This window comes from Dermacentor silvarum, chromosome 6 (genome assembly GCF_013339745.2).
Source record: "Dermacentor silvarum isolate Dsil-2018 chromosome 6, BIME_Dsil_1.4, whole genome shotgun sequence".
NCBI classification, from domain to species: Eukaryota; Metazoa; Arthropoda; class Arachnida; order Ixodida; family Ixodidae; genus Dermacentor; species Dermacentor silvarum.
The window spans coordinates 89393276-89408267 of NC_051159.1; the positions used below are offsets into that span (position 1 = coordinate 89393276).

Consider the following 14992-nt stretch of genomic DNA (forward strand, 5'->3'; position numbering starts at 1 on the left):
AGGCGTAGTCGATGTATGACTTTGTCAAATGCGCGATGAATGCGTTGGTATGTTAGAAAGCGCAAGACCGGGTCAATGCACGTAGAAGAGATGACTTTGCCTCGTCGTCAAGCCACGTGGTTTCACAAAGTTTTGCTGTTAGTCTAGATATTCATATTGAAAGTTCCATAGGGGTCAAGGTATAAAACGTTATGCGCCGCAGTCACTCATCTGTCTGCCGCCTCATTTTCTTGAATACCAAGATGGCCCGAAATCCACTGAAAGCAGACCTGGTGGCCAGCCGAAGGTACAATAATTAGTGTTCTTGAGATTTCGCAGGGGAATGAATACGCGTTAAAAATACTTGAGTCAATGTCTTCACCTTGATTTCTTCTCCGATAGGCCACACTTCCACACGAGGTGGCTTTTATTATGCGTCACTGTCTGCTCTTCAGCCACAGAGTTCCTCATGCGGTTCATGACGGTTGCTTTTTTTAGTAGAAACGAGCGTATTGTCCGTACTCTAAGGTCTTCAGCTATCAAATATAGTTATCTGATGAAATGCTGGCCACTATTGAAGTTTTTTGATAATACTTACCGAAAAGTCTTATATCGAGTGTGGTTCACGGGATACAATTTCCATCTGGTTTGAATTTTGCACTGGCTTGGAATGATAAAAACGCCCCTTTTCAGGAGCCACGACGTCATCAACCAGCGTGCGAAGGAGCGTGTATGCTACTATAGATAGCGCGATTTAGCTTGCTTCAGCCGTTTCTTACGCCTCCTAGCAGAAGAGACAATGAAAAGATCTTATCGAAAACATCTCTACCTCAATAACTTGGCAACAATATAATAAAGTGTCTCTTAAGTTGGCTTTTCCTCAAATGAATGCATACTAAGGCGAAGCCAACTGCGCCTGGCACCCGCAGGGCACCACGCGCACGCGAAATACTCGTTCAGCGAGGGCGTCGCACTCGATGGCGACTTCTTCGACGGCCGGCTCTCCCTCGAATGGGTCGATGGGCGCGTCTCGCCTAGCGGGCACATCGGGAACCGAGCACGGGTCCTAACCCACCGCTACGTTCCTTGGTTTTCATTCGGCAGGCTGCGGCGGCGGTCGCGACTGCTCCTCGCGGCCCCGCGCTCACAACGCGCGCGCGCGCGCCGAATATGCGGTTCCCCGGGATTGTCTGCTCCTCGCCGGCTGATTCCGACCACGCGTATCTTCGCTGACTTCGGTATTACGCGATCGCCGTCAACGGCGGCGGGTGACAGCGACGACAACGGATAGGGCGCCGTGAGTGCTCACAACGTTCCACTGCACTCCGGTTCGTCCTCTGTCTGCCTACACGTCTGTGTTGTTCATCATTGGAGCCATGCGACTGGGATACTCTGGCCTCGTGCACTGTCCTTCCGCCGTCACCGCTTTCTTGATGTTCTTGTGCATTATCGGTGAGTGTCGATGTGCAGAATGCTTTGCACGGCTGTTTTCTATAAATACTTCTGCGTGTAATTTTTACACTGATGCTGGTGTCAAGAAAATATATACGACTGGCACGTAATGCTTAGGTGGTGCAAGAAAAGCCTGCTCCTTGTACTTATGAACCTGCATTGTTAAAAGCTCCCGTGGTAGAGGCTCCGGGGCTGCGGGTTTCTGCTGGTAGGCGTGAGGTTCCTGGTTCGATGCCCTGTCGCGTCGGCCTCATTTCATTAGTAGAGGACTGAAAAAGTTTAACATTCGTGCACATGGTGCCCTTCAAGTCCAGTTATGCAGGCGCGCATGAATAAGTTAAGGCAATCGTAATTAATCTATACGCATCCACCAAGGTCCATGGCGAAATTTCGCTTTTGCATGTTAGACTGAAAAAAAGAATTAATAGGTCACCAATACAGCTTTAAGATATCGCTTGTATAAGATGTTGGAATAGTTATACCTGCAGCGCGGGAAAAAAAAGTCACAACTTCGCCATAAGGGCGAAGCAATGAATGCGACAGCAACATGCTAGAATATTACTGAGTGTAAGACGTGTAATTACCTGTTGTGGCAGTATGAATTGAAGTAAACGTAAGCTGACTAAGTAAAAACGAGTTGTGCTAGTGGTCCTCTGTTTGAATGCTGCCGTCAGACAATTGTCATTTATACTTATTAACTAAAGCCAACGTCTTTCGTAGCGTCTTTACTCTCACTTTTCCGTATCGGGTATATTTCAAACCTCTTTCCTGAGCCAATCCCGGAGGTAGTGCACAGCGGTGGCAATGAAGTTACATGTTTCAGGTTTTAGTTCCGTTATTGTTTCGGACTTTAAATATTTAAGTCTGAGCAGATTTAAGATAAAAGATGTGCACTGTCGGTGTTGCGTTTCCCGACATTTCTTTTGGGCTGCCTTCTCACAATTCTGAGGAAGAATTTTGTCAAGAATGTAAGACCCGGCATGAGCAACTTTCGTGATAGAATGGCGTGCCAATATAACTCACATATGCCGCATTTCATATAGCATGGTATGGCCTATAGCATACATGTATCTAAATATATAGGAAACATCACGTCGACGCTGACGCCGATGACGATGGCAAAAATTCGGTTGGAGTGTCCATAGAATTGAGGAATAAAAATATATTTAGCAAAACTTTTATGTGCATGGGGAAACGCGCTAAAATTGGGTTCGCACTGTAGTTAGGTGACCCTACTGAAAACTGTTATTATCAGAGTGCCTACGTCCTACTCAGACAAGTAGAACGTATGAGAAGCATTTGAGCGTTAATGGCTACACTTATGTTCAAAGAAAATAGGGACTCAGTTTGCTGTTACGAAGTAGAACGTGGTCAGCTCTTTCAGTAGAACTTCAGCAGAAGGGCGGCTGAAATACTTGTTAACGAGAGGTTTAGTAAAGAGATATCCAGGGGCTCCTGTGGTTTTTAAAGTACACAAGAAGCCGAGCATAGGGCACGAACAAGTATAGAAGCCGCGAAAGGTAAGCCACAGTTGCGTCAGTGTGTCCTCGATAAGCTATGAGGATTACCTTGCACTGAGTGCGTAATAAGTATTTCTGGATTGACAATGGATCATTTTGGTCCAAAAGACCCTCGGTGCTTCTTGTTTCGAAAGATGCTCCACCAAGAGTTTCCCCATTATTGTTCTATGTCACTTACAGGACTTCAATTGTATCACTTTCATAAATTTATGCATACTAGAAATCTTGAACAATCACAATAAATAAAGAATAGCTTAATGAAATGCTGTCTGGAATGCGCAAAAGAAACGTAAAGAGCTAGCTCAACACCTTGCGCTAATAGTTCATATACATTTAGGAAGAAAAAAAAAACTTTTTTGTAACGTAGGACATTACAGACTGAGCAAGTGTGGCCGGCATGAGTACTTTATTCCGTAGTAAAATCTCAGAGAGCACAGGGAGAGGCGTTTTGGGACAGTTACAAAATCGCAATCAGAAACATCCCTTGAAAGCCAACACTCCTAATCAGGGCTGTATATTTAACCTTTCGTTTTCACTTTTCGTTTTCATCTTTCGTTTTCTATAAATTATCTTGATGTCTTAATGACCCGCTTTGGTGGCGTAGTGGCTTTGGCGTTTCACTGCTAAGCCGAAGGGAAGTGGGATCAAATTGCGGTTTTGGCGGCCACATTTAGCTGGGAGCAAAATCCGAAAGCACCCGCGTACCATGCATTGGGTACACGTTAAAGAACCCCCGGTAGTCAAAATTAATCCGGAGTTAGCACCAACAGCGTGCTTCATAGTTATGACGCGGTTTTGGCAAGTAAACCACTGAAATACATTCCAAGTCTTAATGCAAAAAGAACCATTGAAAATATGAAAATTAGGTAAATATTTATAGCGCCATCGTGTAATATTGCCAGCTATGATGCCCACTCGTTGCTTGAAAGGGTTCGCTTGAAGTTTTAAATTCTTAAAGAACTTACTCAGCAAGAATGCGATGAACGAGAACTGGTGCACTTTCGCACTGTGCTCTATCTACAAAGTTTCGTGCTCTGTAAAAAGTTGCAGCAGTAAATTTACTGGGCCAGCAGTCGAAGATATATTACTCTCACACACGTTTGTTCTTGAATTTATTTTTTACTCGGCATCCAATGAACGGCGCGAGGCAACGTGATACGCAACGCGGACATAAGCAAGAGAGCAAAAAAAAAAGGGGAAAAAAGAAAGGAAGAAGTGGTTTTTCATGGCCTTATAGTAGATGGTAGAGAAACATAAATTACAGTGCTTTATCAAAAATTCTCGACGCTGGGTGGGGCGCCCCGAAGGAGCTATCAAAAGCGTAGAGCCGACGCGAGGGAACAGCAGTTTTTTCTTTGCCTATTTTTGGCTTGGCGTATACATATACTTGGAAGCGTTGGCGAAGACCTAATACCTAAGTCAACCACTCCTTTCGCTCGAGATTTATTTCTAGCGCCCAGTAAGTAGCCGCTGAAAGCTGGCGCAAATAATTGAAGTGGGGCCCACTTAGAACTCCGCTGTCTTTTTTTTTTTTGCCTGTCTGTTGCTAGGAGCATATTAACCACCCTCCACAAGTTCTTAACTAAAGATAGCGCCGAATAGGAGTTGATCGCTTTCACCGTTCTTTCTGGGTTCTTTATGCTTGCGCAAGGAGATTCGCTTCGGCTTGCGTCCAGTTATAAGCAGTTGCTTTTGAATGCATTTTCTTTTGTTGTAGTTGTAAGTGTTCCGAAGCGGACTACTGTGGCTTATACACGTACTGCTGACTTCTCAGCTCTACGTCTTCCATGGAGCTACTTCCTAGATATGCTTAGTAAGGAGCGACGTGTAATCACAAAAAAAAACGTTCATGCTAAAATTGTTCGCAACAGTAAATTTCACGCTGTCTTTATGGTAGACATAGTATTTAGCGATGACAGTCGGACAATGGTAGAGAGTACTTAGAATAGAAAAGCTTCGTGAATTCGGCTACACATTCTTAGCGTATTACAAAAATTGAGCATATGTGAACAATCGAGCTTTGTTCAACGTAACCAGTGCTTTCTATCGGCGGGATAAAAATGATACCTTCGAGCGCATTTTCGTGAACTCATACGTCGCAAAGTTGGAATACTGGCTGACTCCAGAAAGTTTCACCACGCTTTCTGACAAAAAGAATGGTTATCTGTCGCGAAAAAACCTGCAAGAACTTGTTCGAGCGAATCACGGAGCCATCTCGCAGAAATATGATTCATCAAAAGAAAATGAGTTAATGTGAAGCTTTAGAAATAGTACACGCAATCATCGCGGAATACCAAAAGTCCCATGGTACCGCTTGTGTTATTTTGTACTCCTTTCACTTTTGTTCTTTTCGTGCACATGGTGGTTTGAGTCACATACCTTTGGGTACAAAAAAGCCTGTAACTTCCTAAAGTTTACAAATTTATAGAAAAATAAAAAAAAACAGTGGGAACACGCCCTAAGCCCGAATCCGTATAGCGACGAAAAATGAAGAGCTTTGTTTTAATTGTTCAAGTCTTTTTGTACAGTTGAGAACACGTTCGTCGCTTCTATATTGTGGTAATAATTGTCTCAGTTTTCTCTGAGACTTACAGAACATGGACTCAAATGATTGAGCATATTTCGAAAAAGTTATTGAATTCTGAGGATTTACGTGCCGAAACCCTGATATGATTACGAGGCACGGCGTAGTGGGAGACTCCGGAGAAATTTTGACCACCTGGAGTTTTTTTTTTTTTTAACGTGCACCCGATGCAGGGGTGTATTTTGTATTTCGCCTCCATCACAATGCGGCCGCTCCAGCCAGAATTTGATCCCGCACCCTTGGGCTTAGCAGCTGAACACCAAGGACACTACGCCACCTCGGCGTGCGAATTAATATATTTCATACTCCCGTTACTGTTTGGTTGTACATATCTTTCACAAAGTTTGTGCTCGGAGTGTCGCAAAAGATTTAGGTACTTACAACTTGCAGCTAAAGAATAACACATTTTTATAGAAAATGTTCAACTTCAAGCACCGTTGAGTACATGTGCTGCAATTTTTTTTCACGTTTCCAGTTACGGAAGTTTTCAACAAAAAGCAGATAAAAAATGTTATACACAACTTTGTCAGTGATCATGATATGAAAGCGCTATGCAATCATGACGACGAAAAAGAGAGCGCCCAGACTAGATCTAAAAAAAAGGACAATGCACAAATAGCAATGCCTTCTCTTTGAGAATGCCGCCTCCGGCGCAGATTGAAAAACCCTGAATGTCGAAAAGAGCTCGTTAAGGTTCTTCACATCTCTGGAATCGCATTAGCTGGAGCAGCGACCCGAAATTGAATTCTGAGGAGATCGTTTGTTTCTCCGTCTCCGGCACGGTGTTCGTTCCGGCGGCTGCAAACGCGGCCATATATGCAGCGCTTTTCTCTAATACTACGCAGTACAAAGCGGTAAAGCTCATTAAGCTAAAGCTCATATGTCTTTGCTTCGTGGGTTGCCTAAAAAACGCGTATCACGTCGCTGCTGCCCATTTATTTCCGATAAAATACATTGTTTTATTTTGTTTCATGTATGACAAAAAAAATCTGGGAGAGAGGCTCAGACGACCCCTGCGCAAATCGATTAGCTTTTTCGGGGAGCCGGTTACGAAAGATGGCACGTCACGTTTAGTTTTCTTAAATATGTTTGAGCCGCTCAATAGAGAGATGAGATCTTCAATAATGAAATGGCTGCATGAGCTGATTATCGACGAGTGGATCAACAGTGCTCGTCCTTAGCCTGGCAAAACCTCCTGCAATATTTTCATCGCATGGTCGACATTGCACGTAAAAACTAAACTTTATGAGGGACGCTCTAACGCTGGGTATCATGTTAACTTTGATAACCTGGGGCTCCTTGGGGACAACAACCAAAGCATGGCACACAAGTTTTTCTTTTTTTTGTGATAGAATTAAAATAGGTGGACGGTCAAGGCATATTTTTGCCGTTGCCGTGCTGTTTGGCTGTCGACGGTGCATGTACACACCACCCGCGGAGGCTCAGAAGGTCTCGAAAGACATAAGCTACGCGTAGTGCACTTGTTTTCAAAATCGGCAAAGCCAAGTGGAAGCACCGTAACGCTCCACTTAATCGGCTCTGCAACCAAGCTGTAGGGTAGCGTTCTGCCTTCTGCTGCTGGCATGAGCGTTGCGCCCGCACACATTAACATTCCTGTTGAGCACCTTGTGCATGCAACACCATGAATGGTGCATACAATGATCTGAGCGGAACGGAGAATAAACGTCACGATAAAGTTATGTTATCTTTTCCTTCAGCGCTGACACACGCCGACGGTTTCCCGTCAGTCTCATCTAGCGCGCAATCTTGGTGCGACGCCTTTAACCTCATAATCAGTGTTCCTCATCAAACCAGCGTTGTAAGACGCCTGGTATCTGCCACTGCACTGTTCCTGCGGCGCAGTAAAGACGCTCAATTGTGGCCTCACGATACCACGTCATTCTCTTATGTTGTCTTCTTCACGCTTATATCAAGAATATGTTACCGTACGAACTCGCCCAACTATCCATTCTTATGCTCTTATGTTGTTACACGGCCGCTGGATCAAGCGGCATGGTTGTTAGAACACCGTCTAAGGAGCGGGAGCGCAAGGATAAACCTTGCTATCGCTTTTAATGTTTGCCTTCGAGGAATCTTGACAATATTTTAAAGCGAAAACTTTACTGGCCTATTCGAGCGAGTTTGAAGTAAAGAAGTGATACCACGTGACTCGCCACAGTTGCAGCCGCGCGCCGGTGCTGCACCAACTGCCGCCTCACCAGCTGTGTTCACGTGACTAACCACGTGACTCACCGATTGCTTGAAATGGACACGGCGCCACTCTCTCTGCCACCTTGCAGTTTCTCGCTATAGCCGGGCCGGTGCTTCAGTTCAGTTGTTGTGCGATAGAAGGAGGGAGCGAGGACGCTGGTCCATTTTTGCCGAAGTTGTCGGCGCGGCCCCAGTGGCGAAAGCTGCATTGCTGCGTCGGACCATCCTGCAGATGTCACTCGGCTTGCTAATGAGTCAAGCGGAAGCGTGAGTACGAGCTCTCAAAGCGGCAGGCTGAAACGAGTGACGCAATGGAACTTCGGCGAGCTAAGCGGCGGGAGAAGGATGCAGAAATACGACAGCGACGAGCTTCAGAGGCGACAATGAACTTGGACGACGGCTTCGGAAACTGACGAAACGACGGTAGTGAGTGCTCGCAGTACGGAATATTCGACTAGTTCGGCTGGTAAACTGTGTTTCAGCTACGAGGGTGTTCGAGACTAGCTTTCGCTTGCATAGCCGAGCTAAGCCGCAGCCATTTTTTTTAAATGTGTCTACATGGTGAGCGTCTCAATATGTTTGTATACGGTGAATACTTCAAGGCTTTGCATAGCGAGAAGCATCTGTCAGTTCTGTATTGAATTGAGCATGATGATGCTGAGCAACACAAAAGAGTATAGTTATATCCGACACCGTGACTGATTGATTGTCAATTTAGCTGTATGGATTCTTTCTTTCCTTACATACGCTGTGTTGAAATGCCACAGTAATTGCGCTGGTTTCTCTACAGATTTTAGTATTACGGGACACCATACCATGAAATAACTTTAACCTAACATCTCAGTGGTGGTTAAATATATGCCTGAATCTGTATTGTCAGAGTCAATAAATCAATCAATCACTAGCTTTGATTATCGATAGAACAACCGTGATACATAGGGGAATATGCAAATAACGGCACCAATGGGATACGTCGATAGTGTCAAGCTGCTATCGAGGCACCCTAATGCCCCGTTTTACCGGAAAATTTCCGGCCGGCGACAACATCGGTAACCAAAAAATCTCATCATGCGGTAGAAAAAATATCACCGCCCCTTTCATTCCGTGAAGATGGTCAAACAGCGAAGCTGTGCATTGGCGGCCGCTTGGCTGGCCCTAACGGCGCTTCTTGAGGGGGATAAGACGCGTCGGCGTCCACGGGCGACGGCGTTCCTAACGCGTTCCTCACGACGTGAGCAAGCTCTCGCTCGCGCTCACGTCGGGAGGCTTCTCCCTCGGAAGTATAAGCAGACTTGGCCGTTCTCGAAGAACGAATACAGATCAAGATCTTACTACTTTTGTTTATAACCCACCGAGCCTCTCATTGACCTACTTTTCGCAAACGCGCATTGGCTGCCTGACTCACTCATCCCCTTCTCGGCGCGGCGAAGCTGCCTGTCTCACTCTCGCCCTTCTCACTCCCAGGTCACATGAGCAGCGTGACGCCAAGCAGCACGACGGCACAGGGTCGACCAAGAACAGCTCCGATGTTAAAAGCCCTCCTTGCGCCGATTGGCTCGAGGCTGATTTTGGTCCCCGGTGAAAAAGCACTGTTTGTCGCAAGCCAAACAGAACATGAGATTACGAATGAACAGAGGGGATAGGGGTGGAAGGTGCTCGTGGTTGTAGACATCCGGTTAAACATATTGCAAGTGGCGCTGGCATGGTCAGTCAGATCACTGTTAAAAAATGTGTTTGCTGGTGTTTTGTAAATTGTTTCGTCTGTGGACAAGTGTACTGTGTTGTACATGGAAGTTATGTGCATTACAATAGCTTTGGGTTAAACGTGCGTGTGTGTTTGCAGTGTTGATAAGAAGCGAATCAAATATAAAAAAAAGAAACTTACGGAAGTCTGAAGTGCCCTGGGAAAATATTCAACTTGAATGGTGAAACACGTATACAATTTATGCGTTTGACGAAGCATGCCGTTATGTTGAATAAAAGTAAAACAAAACAGCTGACTTCTTTAATAATGGAATGAAGACATGTTATTTCGGAGCTTCTAACAGCCTGCACAAAAATTGGAAGTATATCTGCTTGCTTCGCTGCAAATAACATCGAAAGACGATAGTCTTCTGCCGCCCCTGATACTTGAAACCCTCTCTTCTTTCCCCTCCCACCCCTCCCGTTCTTTCCCCTCCCACCCCTACCGCTGCAACCGCGCCGGCAACTCTGACGCGCGGGACGCTACAACCATACAAGCGTAGGCGACAGGCACAGGCGCCGTCGCCACACTATTTACCCCTCTGCCCTACCCTTCTTAATTCCTGACCACGCGCCGTGATAGGGACGTAAGCCACCCAGGATACCGCCCCCCCCCCCCCCCCCTTCCTGGGAGCGCATGCAGGGGATGCATATGGGGGAGAGGGGCTAGAGGTAAACAGCTTCGCTGTAAAAGTGAAACAAACCGCACTAGTTGGGCAGTCAATGACGCGAGCTATGTAATCAACAGAACTCTAACAGGCTCTATCACTCTGGAGTGGCACAATTTAAGGACAGAAAAGCTACACCGGCGATAGAGAATGTTATTTGTATTCGCGAGAAAGAAATGTACATTAGATAAAGTGGTGAGGCTGCGTAGGCGATGTTCTTGCTGCCAACAAGTTGAATATGAAGTCAGAAAAAGGTGACGAAGCGCAGCGTTCAGTATAGAAATAAAGGTGGACTGGCCTTAGTCAGTTGATAAAAAAGAAAGAGTGACAAGCAATCATTCCTTCTTAGACATCAAGGATGTTCCGGAAATATATTAGCATTTTTAGTATCTGTCGTTTGATTTGAAATGTGGTAAATCGATAGCAAGACAGCAGCTCAGGCAAGCTCGAAACAACAACCACGTGGACCATTTGCGGGGATGTTCATTTGTTATTGTGTGACGTGGGGTCCAGGACCCGTTACGCCTGGGTGATAACGCGCTGATAAATATAAATGTTGCTTTTCTGGTACGGCGAGATTAATGACAGCAAAGGGGCTAACGACCTCGAACGAGCTAGAAAGCGTTAATAGTCTTTCTTTATTGCAAGCGTTTTGACATGGCATTTGTTCGCGTTGTTTGCTGTATGGTTGACACGTAGTCGTATCGACGTGAATAACATGGCAGCTTTCATAAGCTGCAAACAGACGTGGGTAGAACAGAGGGAACATGTGAGAATAACACGTTTTCTTTTCTTCCCCGCTTCATATTCTATCCTCCCCGAAAACACCTCCTATTTTACTTATTGTATGCCTTCACTAGAAAACTTACTTTGCTGGTACTTCAATAAACGGTGCCTGGTAACAAAACGGCGTGGCTAACAGGCATAACAAATGTGACTTCTTTTGTGAACGTTGGTGTTGGCAGTGTACCATGGGGCCATATAACGTAAAACTATTCCATTCTGTTTTTATTCAAATCACCTGACGTCAAATTTATACAGCCGTTGACGCAAGCATCTGGCAGTGATCAGCAGCATTGTTGGAACCGCCCATTCAAACGTCCTCTCGTTTATATGAGGCCAGTTTGGTGTGCTTTCACAGCGAATAGCATTGCCTACCTTGACAGGTTCTTCTTATCTAATTGGCTGAAAAAAGATGAGGAGAATGCAGAAGTGGACAGCATTTCGGTGCGGTCGAGCTCGGGCACTGAAAGTTTATAACCGGATGAAAAGGGTGGTGTCGGTGCCTGCGACTGTCCCGCTTCGCCTCACTTGCGGTGTCTGGTCGAAAATCACGGCGGCGTGAAACCCGGAAGGTTAAAACTGCCGCTAAAACTGATCCTTAGCGAAGAAAAGTAAGCAGGGGCGGAATCTTATAATAGTTCGGAAAGTGAACGGTTCACTTCCCCGCTTGCGCATCTAAATGAACCACTCCCAATCTGCAGGTGTCTCGCAGATCTCTCGCAGCTATGTACGTTTCCCACTTCAAATTCTAATTAGGCATGTGCCAGTTCCATGAACACCGCTCTCGGAGGAACTTGATACAGAATATTAAAGCGATAGCGTTAAGGCCCCCTTGTCGCAAAAAATCCGGCGTCGGTGTCGGCGTTGGTGCCGGCGCTGGTGCCGGCGTCGGCGTAAGCATCGGCGTCTCGCGGAATAATCATCCGAACCACATCATCCCGAACCACCCCGACCGGACGGGCCCTTCGCGTGGCGCAAGGCGTTAGTGAACAAAAGTTTAATTTCTCAAAGTAAAATCTGTCAGAAAAATCGTATAGTACGACTTCACCACAACCTTCAGACGTGAAAGCGTCGGATTGTAATTTGAATATACCAGAAAAAAGCCTGATAAGCAGCCAGGGATCTTTGAATGCTGTCGCATTCCATTCTTAAAGGCAAAGCTTAAGCATCCTTCAATTATGATGGTATTTCGCTGTACTTTGGTTCTAGGCAACATTAAGGCGAATGTTGAAAACCGAGCCTTTCAAAACTTTGGTCGAGCCCCATGTCGCCGAAAATACGGTGTTGGTGTCAACGGCGTCCAATAACGCTATCGCGTTCCACTTTTAAAGGCGAAGCTTAAGTGTACTCAAAGTTTTAATTTCGCTGCTTAATGTTGAAGATAAATTAACAGATTCCTGTTCTCACCTTTTTCTAATCATCCCCGCAAAAACGTTGGTGCTGGTCTGAGGGTGTTTGCTTTGTCACGAAGAAATATATTCAGTGATCTTCTTTATCATAAGCAGCTGTGACAACGGATTACCTCAAAGTCAATATCCAGATGTCTTATCCAAACTTCCGTCGCATTTTGTTTATTCAGTGACGCAAATAACCAAAGAAATGAAAGCATAAGTTCTGATATAAGAAAATAGAGAATAGGCTGATTTTTGACAAGTACTACTTACACGAACATTGCACAATACGGTGTAGTAAGTGAGCACTGGGTATCCCTAAACGCTGAATATTCTCGAATTCGCATCATGTCGGTTCATAAATACACATGACGGTGAGGGATTAGCAAAACCTGGATGGCTGTTGTCTAAGCAAGCAGGAGCACTGTTTGAATAAAATAAAGGAAGCAAAAGCACAAGCAAAAACACTACTGCTAGAAATGTAGCTCTCACATAACATAATTTATCGACTGAAGAATTTTTTTCTGCTTTGGTTTCCCCACCGTAATTACTTCGGTGACCACCCACGAAGCAAGTCACTTACTCGGAGAAGAAACACGGAAAAAGTATTACAACAAAATCAGCCAACTGAAGCGGCTACTTTGTTAACGGCTGAAACGGTGCGGTGCGAACAAAGGGGGCACTCGTCGGTTCCAGAAGCTCAGTGGCTGAACCAATCACCCCAGTTTCTCTGCAGCGGCGCTACAGATGCTGTTCCTAACGGTTCCTTCGAACTATTAGGGCCCCGCTGATCCTTTGTGAGTGAGCGGCCTTCTCTCCACGCTTTCATGGACTTAGCTGGTTGCGCTGTCCGTTTCACTACGCGCCGTCGTTTTCGCCTCATCGCTCGGATCTAGGGAGGTCAGGAAGCAGGTTTCTAGAGAATAGTACGGCGTGGCAGGCTAGATGTGAATGTCCAGCTGGCCGAACAAGTGGTGCAGTTTCACAGCTGGCGGTAACTGTCTCATCGGAGGGATACGCAAGATAAAGCGAGTAATTTGCAAGTTCATTATCGTAATGAGAACTGAGTGGACACAAGCTATTTTGGCCTCGCTTCAATTGTGTTCCTTAATGAGGAGTTGCGCAAATGCTTGCCGTCATTCGGATTTTTTTTTTCCAACCTTTGACTCCAAACTTCTTTCATTCCTACCAGGCCTGGGTGAATCGCTTTCGCTCGATTCTCTGTTACACAGCCCAGCCAGTGCTTTCGTTCGCTCCAGAGGGATTGCGTTCTGCTCGCCGTTTCTCGCTCTTCGCCCAGCCTAAAGCAGCCTTCATCGCCCATTATACAGCTTTCTTACTTTTACCGCTATCCAGCCTTTATTATCTTCTATTTTAGGGCTCCTGTGCGACGTGGCCAAAATACCGTGGGTTCACTTCGAGGGACGAGGCTTGCCCCACCCCTGCCATCTTCGAGTTTGCTTCGATTGGTGTGTGCGTTCCCCGTCGATTTCCAATAGAGAAGGGGCGTTGTTGAACTTGCCACCGCGCTTCACTGACTTCCCCCTTCCTCCCATTTCTATTTTTCCCCGCTTTCTCAATATATCCCTCCCGCGTACTTCCGATTTGCTTCTTTTAAAAAATTCAGTCACGGTTCGAGCGATCGAAGTCTCAAAGTGCAACGCCCAACGGCACTCGGGAGGCTGCTGCGGGAGGACTTGACGTCCGTGTTTGGCCCCGTCGATATCCACGAGCGGAGGCAGAAACAGTTGGAGCAAAATAAGGTGTCTCAAGAGTAACATGGTTTCTAATTCTCCACTTATTTCATTTTTCTCAGTCTTGTACGAGGCCTGCAGGAGCTTTCACGTAGCTGTAGGTATTTGTAACAAAATAAAGGACCGGCTTTTGTATGCGACTGTATCCTTACTTATTCTTTCACGTCGTGGACCAAGCAAATGAAGAATTCGCCACTCGCGGGAGAAAGTGGAGACAGCTTTATCGAAGCATTTCAGAAGGAATAACTAATTGTCTAACCTCGTCTTCCTTTTTGAAACTCTTACTGTAAGGAGTCCAAAGAAATATCAAGCCACTACTTATTTAGAGCACCGAAATTACTATTCACTTGTATTCCTTAAAAAAATGGCAGGCGAAACAGCCATTTCGATTGCAAATTAGCACACAGCTATACGAAGTAAGGATAGTAGTTTTATCGGCCGTATAAAGTTGTAAATATTCGCTTACTAACTAAATAAACAAGCACGGTGTCAGGCGCGCACAGTTAAACATGAACACATCTCCCTCGATGACCGCGGAAGCTCGTCAAAACGCTGCTGTGAGAAAGCGCGCCAGCGGCAGCGAGCAAATTGACCTTTGCGCAGTCTCTCGCTTCAACGCGCACTAAACGTCGGAAGCACAGCACATACGATGCTACCGGCACTCGGTGAATGCACTATGTCCCCATCGCAGATCGCTTTGAAGATGAGGCTCCCGTGGGCGCACACTTCGGCCACATCGCAGGTCGCTTTCAAGATACGGCGCCTGCGCGGCAGCTCTGTGAGCAGCAGCCGCGGGAGCAGAATGCACTCCCCATCCCCCCGTCTCCGTCGCCTCCTCCCCGCGCCTCGCGCGCGAACGAACACCGCGCGCTTCCGGCCGCCTTCCTCTGTCGCGTGCGCGAGATTA

The 14992-nt window shown here is 46.1% G+C and overlaps 1 protein-coding gene across 1 annotated transcript in view; it reads left to right on the top strand.

Annotated features, from left to right (window-relative positions):
* Positions 1-1092: 1092 nt before the first annotated feature.
* The window catches only part of LOC119455706 (uncharacterized), a 40265-nt gene continuing 26365 nt past the window's right edge, over positions 1093-14992 (top strand). The window contains 1 exon segment of the mRNA XM_049668965.1: positions 1093-1431. Within this exon segment, the coding sequence (XP_049524922.1) occupies positions 1356-1431 (76 nt within the window). The 5' untranslated portion in view covers positions 1093-1355.